The following is a 12,936-nucleotide window of genomic DNA, read 5'->3' as shown; positions in this document are numbered from 1 at the left end:
AAGCTCTCTGAGCCCTGTGGGTTGTTTCTACAGAGATTTTGCAACTTAGTCCTGATTGATTAAATCCTTGCCCCTTGTTTTTTTTTTTTATACTAATATTTTCTTATTATATTATGTTAGTCCCCATACAGTACATTACTGGTTTTTTATGTAAAGTTCCATGATTCATTAGTTGTGTATAACACCCAGTGCCCTCCTTACTACCCATCACCAGCCTATCCCATTCCCCCACCCCTCTCCCCTCTGAAGCCCTCAGTTTGTTTCTCAGAGTCCATAGTCTCTCATGCTTCATTCCCCCTTCTGATTACCCCCCTTTCTTTATCCCTTTCTTCTCCTACCAATCTTCCTAGTTCTTATGTTCCATAGATGAGAGAAACCATATAATTGTTTTTCTCTGCTTGACCTATTTCACTTAGCATTATCTCCTCCAGTGCCATCCATGTTGCAGCAAACGTTGAGAAATCGTTCTTTTTGATAGCTGAGTAATATTCCATTGTATATATGGACCACAGCTTCTTAATCCAGTCATCTGTTGACGGGTATCTCAGCTCCTTCCACAATTTAGCTATTGTGGAAAATGCTGCTATGAACATTGGGGTGCTTATGGCCCTTCTCTTCACTACGTCTGTATCTTTGGGGTAAATACCCAGTAGTGCAATGGCTGGGTCATAGGGTAGCTCAATTTTTAACTTTTTAAGGGACCTCCAGACTGTTTTCCAGAGTGGCTGTACCAACTTGCATTCCCACCAACATTGTAGAAAGGATCCCCTTTCTCCACATCCTCTCCAACAATTGTTGTTTCCTGCCTTGTCCATTTTTGCCATTCTAACTGGTGTAAGGTGGTATCTCAATGTGGTTTTGATTTGAATTTCCCTGATGGCTAATGATTTTGAACATTTTTTCATGTGTCTGTTAGCCATTTGTATGTCTTCATTGGAAAAGTGTCTGTTCATATCTTCTGCCCATTTTATGATTTGTTTATTTGTTTCAGCATACAAAAGACGTTCTTACAGCCTTTACATTCTTAACTGTGGTTTCCAGGGTTTTAAGAGCTTCTAGCTGGGAACCAGGGCCAAAGACCAAATACTGACTTTTTAGTCCGTCACACCTGTAGTTCTAGACCTAAAAATCCCGGCTTCAGATTTTGCCCAGGCAGGGGTTCTCAATGTGTGGTCCCTGCACCAGCTGCCCCAGCAGCCCCTGGGCATTGGCCAGAAATGTGATCCTCGGGCCCTACCCCAGACCCGCTAAATCAGAAACTCTGGAGGTGGGCAGCGCATTCTGTGTTGTAATGAACGAGACGGCTCTGATACCCACTCCAGACCAAGAACCATTGACCAGAGAGATTCAGAGGAAGGGGTATTTGGGTCTCATTTAAAGGGGTGAAATCTGCCAGGCATGCGGAGGGGATAGCAGTGGAGGACATCTAGAGAGACTTAGGAGCAGGGAGGTCAGCACGAGGGACTCCTTGGAGCTGGAAGGCCAGGGCTCTGAAACCTTGAGTTTAAAACAAGAAAAACAGGCTTTTAATTTGCGAGTGGCATGAGTGAGTGAGTGTGTGTGTGTTTCAAAGGAAATGTCTTTGCTAGCAGTTTGACGTGTGGACTTAGGAGGAGGAATACCTGGAGGAAGGTGTGGACTCGGGGCTACAAGACTGACCCTGTTGACCTCATGGGAGACCCCAGACTGCAGACCTCAGGGCAGGTAGGGTTTCTGGCAGCCTGTCTGTGTATCTGTTAGACAGCGTGGTCTTTGTGTCCAGCAGGCAGCCCGGAGACTTTAAGCCAGAGCTGGAAGGGAGCATGACCCACCCCAGGAAAGCACGTACGGGAGTATGGGAGAGGACACAGAGCAGAGCCCTGCTTCCCCCTTCCTGCCAGGACTTGGGTAGAGGACGTGACTGCATCCGCGTGTCTCCATCTGTGCTGTGTGGGGCGTAGCGACAGGCTGCAGGGCTGGCTGTCCCTACCTGGAAGACACTGTGCAACGGTGTGGGACACACTTGCTTTCGAGGTAGAGTCAAGCAGGGAGCCTGCTGGGTTTACGGAGCGCTGTATCTGTAGGCCTGCAGGGGCCCACGCAGCCCTGCGCCTGCTGATCCACTCCTGAGTCTTGCTCAGAACGCACGGACCGGGAACTGTCACCGTACTCTTTCCATTCGAGTGACCCACGTGAGTCCCCAAGCCCATCTCTGACTTTCCTACATCTGCATTTTAGAACAAGTGTTGGGGCTGCGAACTTACCAGACTCCTTGGAATATTCATTTTATTACAGTTCTGTTGCCTTGTGGGTGGAGTTCCAACTTCAGTGAACTTGACCCTGTTTGGTGTTTAGGGGCATTCATTACGTGTGATTTAAACTTTACTCTTTCATGGACACACTCTTCTTCAGGATTATCGATGTGTTTAAGTAAATTTTCTTAAATTTCTGCAGAAGTATTCCATGATCATTCTCAAAGTCATTTTTAATAACCCATTCCTCATCAGATCTCATGGAAATTGGGAAGAAATAATTGCAGAAGTTACATTGGGGAGCATAAAATAAAAACTACATAGCTTGGTTAACAATATAATTGTATCAAATCAGCAGAGAACTGAAAAATTTTACAAAACTGCCAAGGTCCTGACCACCACCCCTTGTCCTTCATCAGCACCCTCTGGGCTTAACCCCTCCAAGTGGGCAGCTCGGGGCTCAGACACAGGAGATTCATGGCGGCTCCCCAGAACCAGGGAGGTCTCTCCTCTGACTGCTTAAGAAAACTATTTTCCTAGAGGGTGTGACTTTCCCCGTTTAAAGCACTGACTTCTGACAGAGCTTAGCCACACTGTGTGATGTGTTTTAAAGACTTTTGGTTTTCCTTGAGTAAAGAAGGGTTTGTCTTCACATGGACCCGAGTGTTAGCGATGGTTGTGTCTCGCATCTATAATCTGCCGCTTTCTCCTCCAAAACTGTATGTTTGGTCTGTTCCTTGCTCTGAACATCTGCCTGGTGCAGGAATCCAGTTGGGCACAGGAGGGGTGCTGAGTTATGCCCGGGCTTGGGGGGCAGACGTGGGGGACAGAGGAGCCACAAGAGTCGCAGGACTCCATCGGGCTTTCCAAAGACAGCAATGAAATAATTTGTAGATCTTACTATATTTTAATTGTGTTCATTTTTAATCAACACCAGTTGGGTTCTTTTTCTTTATTTTTCTCTCCATAGGATAAACTCTTTAACATTGTCCTTCAAAATGTGTATCTAGTTTGAACTGCCTTAGTATTGTGGTAAAATATACTTGACAGAGTGTTCCTGAGTGTAGGACTCAGGGCTGTTAAGTCCGTTCACACTGTTGTGCAAACATCCCCACCGTCCATCTCCAGATCTGTTCATCCTCCCAGGCTGAGACCCTGCGCCCATGGAACAGTGACTCCCCGTTCCCCCTCCTCCCAGCCCCTGGCAAACCAACATCCTACTTTCTGCCTCTCTGACTTTGACTGTTCCAGGAACCTCATGTAAAGAATAGTACCTTTTTTGGTAAATTTAATGAATTGAAATATTGAACAAATTGGGGCACGTTTGCAAAGCTGTAAACAGCACTGGGGACATGAATGGGGGCTGAGGTTCGAACCAGCTTTCATTTCAAGCATTTCCACTGACCTCATTCGATACAACACCAAAGTCATTATTGTGCAAAGGCCTCCGTTCATCTTACAACCCTGGTAAAATTCAACTGAATTCTCTGGTGATAAACTGCTTAATGTGTTTTTGTCTGTATTCCTTTCTGGCTTATTATCGATTGCTTCCTATTGCGACTTTTCAAGTGGAAACACAAATCAGACGTATTGTGTTTCTTTTGAGAAGTGGGTGGTGTTCCCAACTCCGGAAACAATAGGAAAGAATGATGTGTCATCAAATGTATGTTGGCACCAATTACAAGACAAAGACACATCTTGACTTTAAAGATATGAAGATACAGGAGGGAAGTACGCACACCTTAGAATTGATGAAATCCCCTGATAAAAATCATGAAGACAGGTCAGAAAAGGACTAGTATGTCAACAGTTGGCCAATTGGTCATCAGGAGAAAGACATGCCTAAATAGTAAATCCTTTTTAAAAAGAGATTTCATTTGCTCTTCCTCTGCCGTTTCTGCTTGTCTCCACGGGGCACATTTCTGAGTCCTCGTTATATGTCGCACCCTTTCCTGCAGGGCAGATGACCACGAGGGCCGGATGCTACCGAGACCTGCGGTTTCAAGTCAACACGTCGTTCTGTAATCCCAGCACCCGACCTGCCACGGGGGTGGTGTCTTGCAGAGTATCTGCCTGTCCGCCCAGGTAAGAGCCGCCGCGTTCATGCAGACAGGTGTCCTAGTCTTGCAAATACACTTGGTGAGTCTTGGGAGGTCCTGAGTCTGGAGAACGGAAGTGCTGATTGTGGTGACGTCATCCGGGAACAGGAAGAGGCGAGAGTAACCGGAGGTGCCTGAACAGGTATGTTTGGTGTATCTTGTGAAGGTAAGTGTCAGTTCCTAGGACATCCGGTTTGCTGTATTTTAACTTCCCTCACCGCAGGCTGGCGGGAGTGATACTGTACCTGGTGACAGTCGTGTTTCCCTCTCAGCCTCCAGTTCTTTTCGCTCTGGTTTATGTGCCGACTGAATGAAATGTGACAGAAGGATCCATTCACAGGCCGGCCTGGTGGGGCAGGGCACGTGGATTGCTGCAGTGCACGCACGCACATGCATATGCACACACACACACACACACACACACACACGCATGCTCACGTGTGAGACTGAGCCCAGAAAGCCCAGGCTCTGGCATCCGTTCTGCCCACGTACCGCTGCCCCGAGACAGCTCTCAGAACGTGCAGGTGCCCTGAGCCGGCGGGCTGGGCGGAACCCCAAGGAGCAGCCACCGCCGGCCCTGCTCGCAGCCGTGACAGCCCGGGCGTGCCCTTCCCCTCTCTGGTGCTCTGTGGCTTCATCGTCACGGGGGACACGTCCCAGGGGGATTGTGAAAGTCACCTGAGTAACATATCTACCGAATGAAAGTCCGACTCCAGATTCTTCAGACAGCCGACCCACTAGAAACAGTACAAGATAATCTCAAACTTCTTGATTTTAAGAGATCCCAGTAGCCGGCAGACGGACTCCAGGTTTGCGGAAATGTGCCTCAGCAGTGTGCTGCTTTTCCAGGGGGACAGTGACACAGGAGGGAGAGAGGCCCCGTCTCTCCCTTCATCTCTGAGCTGTTGGGTCCCTGGTCACTGGCTCAGGATAGAGACGGAGGCCCCTTACCAGCATCTGGGAGGTCGGGAACATCCTATCCTCCAGTCTCCCTAGTCCCTCAGGGGCTGGGGACCCACCACCCCACAAAGCCACCTGCCCTGCCCTGCCCCAGCCAGGGCTCCTCGGCCACCACGCCCCATGGCCGGCTGTTGAGACACATGCGGGTCAGAAGTGACGGGAGGACTTTGGTGCTGGAGGCCCATCGCCCACCAGTGCATTGGGCGCCCACCTGGGGATCCTTTCTGGGGCCGGACAGGCCCTTGGAATGGCCACACGCCTGGTCCCCACCTCAGACCCTCCGTTGGCCCACGCACCTTATGGGCTGTGCTGAGCTGGACAGCGGGGACACAGGCCACCACAGCCTTGTTCTGTGTCCGAAGCAACAGGCCAAGTGCACTTGGTTCTGGATGGTTTAGGAAACGAGACTTGCGGTTGGCAGAGGGATGCTGGTGGCAGCGTGGCACCATTGCAGGAAAAACGACCGTGCTGTCCGAAGGGGACAGACGGCGGGGCAGCCAGGGCTCCTCCAGCCTCCTGCTGAGTTGGCGCAGCCCCGGGATGCCCTCTTCCTGGACAGCCAGCAGGTGACGCAGCGTTGCCGTCACTGTGACCTCGGATGGCAGAGCGCCGCAGAACCTCACGACGTGGACACACGGATGTTCAGGGCTGCTGCTCACTGCTGCTCTCTTCCGACATCGTGCTGCGTTCTTGCGAGGGCCCCTAACCGGGGGCGCCTCAAAACAGCTAGCTGACTGTGCTGTAGAGCGGCCTCCCTCACCGACACACAGACGTGTGCGCGTATCACTTCTACGTGCATGAGGAACCAGCCTTAGCAAAGGTAGAGCCAGTTAAGCTCCGGATAATTGGGAGTGGTTGGTGTTTGCATGAAATCAGTCCGCATGTCCTGTGAGGGGCTTGCACCCTCACAGTCCAGCCTGCCCATCCACTCCGTGAGGCTCGTCCGGGGGGGAGGTAGAGAAAACACCCAAGACTAAGTCACCAACTCCAGCTGCCAGCTTTCTGACTTTAAGCATCATCTAACTCATCTGTGAGCTGAGACTGGGAACCCAGCATAGGCCTCTCTGTGTCCGTAACCCATGCAGGGCTCAGACCAGGATGCAGGAGGGGCCAGAGCCACGGGGGGGGGGGGGGGAGCCGGTGCTCTCCTGGAGGGCTGCAGCCCCACCCCCGCCGTGTGGGAGAAAGCTGGGGCTCCCGCGCCCTCTCTCCGCTTCCTCCGTGCGCTCGCCTGCACTTTCTTCCTTTAAGAAGCCCTAGGTGGGGTATTCAAGAGGACACCTGGCTGCTGCCTGTGCGGGGTTACTCCCGATGGCATGCTGCTTCTGTGGTGTCTGGTCTGCTGTAAATATGTCCAATGTCACTTTCCAGGAGGTGCTCCTCCACGTGCGTTTTCTCCTTCTTGTCTTTGTTGGTAGAACCCCTGATACGTACATGCACTCACGCACGTGTGCACTGACACACACACGCATGTGTGCACTCACGCACACACGCATGTGTGCACTCACGCACTCACATGTACTCACACTCATGCACACACATTCCTTCACTCCCACGCGGAAGCCCTGCTAGATGTTCCCCGTCGCCTCCCAGCGCGTCCTCTGGCAGGTGGGAGTGAGCGACGGTGATGCAGGCGCCTTCCGTGGGCGCCCTGCAAAGGCTCTGCTTCCTCCTCTTCCCTCCCGCTCCCTCACTGCCCGGCTCCAGCTCTGTGGGCAAGGCCAGCCTCAGGGCCTGTGGAGTCACAGGACGGAGGCATGTCACATTCCCCGGTGACCTCCTGAAGCTGTGTACTGGCTCAGACTTGCAGGAAAGGAGATCTAGTCTCTCGTGTTCGAGCCTGGCCATACAGTCTCTGTTGGTGTGGGAAGCCACTCTCCTAACTCCACCATGCCTCACCTGTGGTCCGAGCCACCCCACGCTGGCCACTGCTGCCTCTTGTCATCGCAGCTCAGGCAGCCCTGGACCCACACTCCAGTTCTCCTGTCCCACCGGGACAGCTGCCTTCCCACCCCTCGCTGGCCAGACAAGAGTTACAGTGCCCAGAGTCCAGGGATGGCACTGTAACCCTTGTCCGGCCAGCTCGATGAACCCTCTGTTCTCCTCTCCCGAGACCCAACGTACCCAACATGTGACCCACGCTGTACGAGGACTCAGGGGCTACAGGCTGCCAGGAAATTCAGAGCTCATGTTCTCAATCGAAAGTTATGGCCCCTCTCTTATGTGGTTACCCAGGATGGCAGGCCATCCCACCACCCCTCCCAGGACAAGGATTCTGTGTCATCTCCAGTGTCCTCCGGAATTCCTCCTCCTCCCCATCCACACTCTCTGCCCATGACCTCGGACCTCAGACACAAGAATCAGGTAAGAACCATCTGTGCTCCCTAACAGCCCACCTGTGAATCCCCCGCCTGCTCCGGCCCTCCTTCCCAGTGAGCCAATGGTCTCGTTTCTTCCCGAAAAGTCCTCATGGGTTATGTCTCTGATTCCCCTTTTCCTTCATGCTTATCGATTCCTTCCAAGAAAGATTTTTAAGTGGATGCTGGGTATCCCTTATGCTCTCTTGTAAACACTGTGTAGCCCATTGTTTTTCCCATCGGGCCTTCTCTGCTTCCCTGTGGCTTGTCTTTCTGGTTTTGAGGGATCTACAGTCAAAACATCTCTCTGTTCTTGGATGCATTCTGTACTTTACTTACTCAGGTCAAATTTTATAAGTAAATTCTGTCAAGAGCTTTGTGTTCTGAAAGAAAAGGCACAGTTCAGAGCAAAAGGACTAGTCTAGGGGAAGTTGGCACTGATGCATGGGAACAGCATTGCTGAAACATAGTGAGGACACCCTAAATTCATCCAGGAAACATCCAGAGGCCCCCATCCACCTGGCTCTTTGATTTATGTCTAATGTCTTCCAATATTTGTATTCTTCTCTGAAGGAGAAAGCTTTTGGAGATAGTCCTAAATGTGGTTGGTAAACCTAATGCCATGCTTTCCTGCTGGGAGATCCCTAATGAGGTTCCTGCTACATCCCCAGCAAGTAGCAGAGGCCTATGACCAACGGGACCCTGCAGGTTTGTGCTGGACAGGTGGGACAAGATGTCCCTGCCTCTGGCCCCAACGGTGTGCATCAGAGTCCTTCTGATGGAGTGGGCTGGGTCAGCTGGGATTACGAGGATGGTGGAGAGCAAGGATGGTGTGAACTCCACAGCTGGTTTAAAGGTGTGGTTCAGATTCCCCTTGTGTGTCTACCTTGTATGTAATAGTGGTGATAGAGAGCAAGGATTTGTAGAGGGAATCCATGTAAGATCCACATACTCTGAGGGCAGCAGATGTGCTAAGCACTCGATAACTTGGCTGTTTTTATTTGTGGTGTAAAAGGAGAAGCAAATTCACATCTGTAATTTATTTAGTCTGTGAAGCAAGACTACAGCAAAACACAGAAGAATGAGCTTATATCACATATATTAATCCTTGTGCGTTGTTATTTTAACAATTGAGTTGGGAAATAGATCTTAATTTAAAAAGTTGTTCTGTTTTCCTCTGCGATATAAGATCCATTTCTCTCTTGCCCAGAAAACCGGCAGTTTTTTGTTCCTGTTTCAATGCGATACAGGAATGGAGTCTTTAAAACATCTTAATCTGTAGGCTTCTTGTCTTTAACTGAAATGGAAATGAAACCCTGCTACACTGGTCGCAACTCCTAACCTCCCACCAGCGTCCACATGTTCCCCTGGGCCGAGCCTGGAGCTGGTGCAGAGGGAGGGCTGTGGAGCCCGAGCCTCAGTGGCCACGTGGGCCCCCCCAGCTCGTAAATTTCAGTGGGGGTGGTGGGCTGGGCGTCAGGAGTCTCCTCTCTGGAGGAAGATGATCTTCAATGTCCAGAGGCTGCGGGCGGCAGGAGCATCGTGGCTGAGGAACCAGGCGCCAGCAGCTCGCAGCTGTTGCTCAGGCTGGAGCGGGCGGCCTGCGGCTTCTCCCGGCTCTGCTCCGCACGTCGGGCTGGCTCCGCGCTGGCCTTGGAGCAGGCGGCAGCGGGCGCGCCCAAGGCTGCGCCACCTCTGTCTTCATGGGAGCGTGAATCGGGCTCTTTTATCGCTTGCCTTTGAAACACGAACCATAAATCACGCAGATACTTATTTCCTCTGTATTTCTGAGTTTATCCAAACAGAGTGGCTCTTCATGCCATTTATCTTCACTGGTGTCTGGTTTTGGAAGCACGAGCGCTACGGCATGCCTTCCTGGACGATGGCGGGAAGAGGCAAGAGGAAATACTTTCCAGATGGGACACGGGTCCTTTTCCTCCCTCTTCTCGATTCTCCTAGGAATGCAGAGTAGGAGTTTCGGTAAAACAGATTGTGATCAAATAGACTCTTTTCTTGTTTTAGAAAGTCCTGCAAAGGCAGCCCCGCTCTGTAATCCTTTCCACCGGGTGGACTCTTTCTGCCCGTACTTTGGTGACTCCTTACCAACCTGTTAGCAGAATTGTTTGCTTTCAGCCGAAGTGCCTGGGTCAGTGACGGCAAGCATTTGGTTGCACGTTGTAGAAATGCAAGGTAAGATTTGGCAGGATAACTTGGTTACAGAAACATTTTCGGTGACAGGAGAGGGGGCCGTGATTTTGTCTCTTACCTCTTTTAGATACACGGCATACAAACACGAACTGCATAGGTTACCGAGGGAATGGAAAGAACCCTCCTCGCTTAGTTGGTTCCCACATTCAAAAGGGTTTGACTCATGGGAATGCCAAAGAAGTGAGCGTCTTAGTTCATTTGATTATCTGAGTGACTGAATGAACTCGCAGTGGAACTGGTTCCTGGGCATATGACCTGCGCCCAGGAGGGCAGAAGGGTCCCCTCTTGCTCTCATTCTCTGCGGTTCCAACTTGAAATTCCTAACAGTCTTTGATTCTGCCCTGGCTTCCACAAATTATACAGCCAGCCCTGCCCAGCAGCCCTGCTTCCGTTCAACAGTGTTACCTGGAATAGGGCTGGGAAAGCAATTCCTCAGTGAGTTCAGATCACACGTGTCTCCTGGGATGGAGGCTCCTTGGTGCAGTTCTCTTCTGCTGTCCTCCCCTTCACTGACGGGGTGCATGCCAATGGGGCTGAACAGAAGGACACTCCAGGGTCACAGTCTGAACATGCGTCTTCTGGGCTCCACACTTCCCCGTCCTCTTCATTTGGCCTGGGGTCCAGGGAGAAGGAGAAGCAGATTCCCCACTGAGCAGGGAGCTCAATGCAGGGCTCCATCCCAGGACCCTGGGATCATGACCTGAGCCAGAGGCAAATGCTTCACCGACTGAGCCACCCAGGCACCCCGGCAAGGCTGATTTAATTTACTTTCTCAGTCACTTACATATTAACATAGAAACCATTGCAACAGGAATATAAAAAATAACTAGCTTTCTAGATTTGAGTTTGTCATTTGAAACTTAAAAACCTTCCTTAAGTAGTTCTGTAAAATATTTTGTATTTTAGTTTTTTTTTGTTTGTTTTGTTTTGTTTTGGTCTGCTTGTTTTTGCTTTATTTGTTTTGGTTTTGAAGCTTGTTGTTTTATATTTATATACATATCTATTTATTTATCCATATGAACAAAGGCAGAAAGTCACCTTGGGAATACTTTCATTTTTCATTTCAAAATCAACTTAACCGATTTTATACATTAAATAATATCTAAATTTTTCATAATATATTTATTGTTTTGGTTTCTAGGTCTTTGTATGATGGACTCTAAAATTCACCAAATCCCCCCATGTTCCCCATCACTGTCCCCTAAATAATACATACTATGACATACCCATCAAATATTTTGGAATAAAAATTAAAAATTAACTTATAGATAGATATAGATGATTATTGGATGGATGATGGATACATGATCAATAGATACATGACAGATACACGATAGGTAGGTAGGTAGGTAGGTAGGTAGGTAGGTAGGTAGAAAGAAAGAAAGAAAGAAAGAAAGAAAGAAAGAAAGAAAGAAGAAAGAGAAAGAAGAAAGAAAGAAAGAAAGAAAGAAAGAAAGAAAGAAAGAAAGAAAGAAAGAAAGAAAGAAAGAAAGAAAAAAAAAAGAAAGAATAGATCTTACTACAAGTCTTTAATATTCACTGAATGTACTAATCAGTGCTTCTGGAAATATTTGTTGAAAACTGGAAGCTTCACTCAGAATCATGATGTTTTGGGGGGGAAAGAATATAAGATACTGTTTTTAGTTAAGAGGTAACATTGCTTTACTCTCAAACCTGTGAATTATTTAGAATTATTGCAGTTTCCAAATTTATGGAGGCTTTGCGGTAATATTTTTGTTATTTCAGATGTTATTACATTGAGATCAAAGAAAGAGTTAAAATTATATCATTTTTCGCATTTTTTAAGACTTCCTTTACGGCTGGAGCATGGGAGTGTTTGTAACTGCTTCCTGTGGGAACGAAGGAATGTGTGCTCTGCGTTGGAGTGGAGTTATTTATATGGCAATTAGGTCACGGTCCTTATTTATCTACTTGCATATATTCTGACTTTTTGTTTATCTCATATATATGTTTCTGAGAGAAGTATTTTAAAATCTCACTTTATGATTGCTTATTTTCCAATTGCTCCTGTTACTTTCATTTCATAATTAACATTAAAGTTCCACATTGTGTCGGTAGCATTACAGCTTCCTCATGCGTTGTCCTGCTAAATAAGGACCATCTGTACCCTTAATATTGCTTTCCAACTTTGGCTGCTTTTTTCCTGAAGTTGACAATATGGCCCTTACTTCCATTCCCTTGTGCCTGACATTTCTTCATGTTCTGTGTTTTCAAATGTCAGCATTATGAGGTTTCTTTGCATCTTGAAAAAAATCATCTTACCTGTTGGATTTGATTTTATCAAATAAATAATATATCTTCGCAGGGTGCCTGGGTGGCTCAGTTGGTGAAGTGTTTGCCTTCAGCTCAGGTCATGATCCCGGGGTCCTGGGATCGAGCCTCACATCTGGGTCCCTGCTCAGTGGGGAGTCTGCTTCTCCCTCTCCCTCTGCCCCTCCCCCTGCTCATGCTCTCTGTCTCTCAAATTAAATAAATAAAATCTTTAAAAAAAAGGAACATATCTTCTCACGCACACACTTGGTCTGCTTTTATGAGCTGTAATTGCTCTTGTTTTTGGACTTAGCTCCCGTTTCCTGTGCGTCTTCTGTCTGCTGTGCGTGCTCTTTGCATCACGTTCGACTGATTTCTTGTGAATTGTGGGATTGTATTTATTGTCTTTTATGCCCCCTATTGCCAGAAGCTCTGTATTCTTCTTTTCTTCACACCATGTGCTTCTGATAAAAATAAATAAAATAGACAGCTGTATAAATGAGTGTAACATGAAAACACCCAGGATTACTCACACATGATTATCATAAAACCCTTAAAAATAAATACTTTCTAGAAAAAGCTAAGTGAACTGTGAGAGAGCTTAGCTGGAGTACCTCTTCTCACAGACAGATGGTGCGGTATTTTAGAGTGTTCTGGATGCGTCTTTGAGGAGTGTTAGGAATCCCTGGGTGAGGAGCCGGACTGGATGGAAGTACCCCCAGGCCGGGGTCTTAGGAAGTGGGCCCCTGGCTCAGGGAAGGCTTCCCCGACAGCACTGTGGCCTGTTTGCTCACAGAGTGGGGTCAGCTG

The 12,936-nt window shown here is 48.6% G+C and overlaps 1 protein-coding gene across 1 annotated transcript in view; it reads left to right on the top strand.

The window, feature by feature from the left end:
• The window catches only part of ADAMTS16 (ADAM metallopeptidase with thrombospondin type 1 motif 16), a 148,356-nt gene that overhangs the window by 101,733 nt on the left and 33,687 nt on the right, over positions 1-12,936 (top strand). Inside the window, exon 18 of the mRNA XM_045807991.2 lies at positions 4,190-4,316. Coding sequence (XP_045663947.2) covers positions 4,190-4,316 — 127 coding nt within the window. The remainder of the gene's footprint in view (positions 1-4,189; positions 4,317-12,936) is intronic.

Source organism: Ursus americanus, chromosome 15 (genome assembly GCF_024610735.1).
Source record: "Ursus americanus isolate L20-20 chromosome 15, mUrsAme1.1.p, whole genome shotgun sequence".
Classification (NCBI taxonomy): domain Eukaryota; kingdom Metazoa; phylum Chordata; class Mammalia; order Carnivora; family Ursidae; genus Ursus; species Ursus americanus.
Note: the sequence above shows the minus strand (reverse complement) of the source record. Positions and strands in the feature narration are given on the sequence as shown.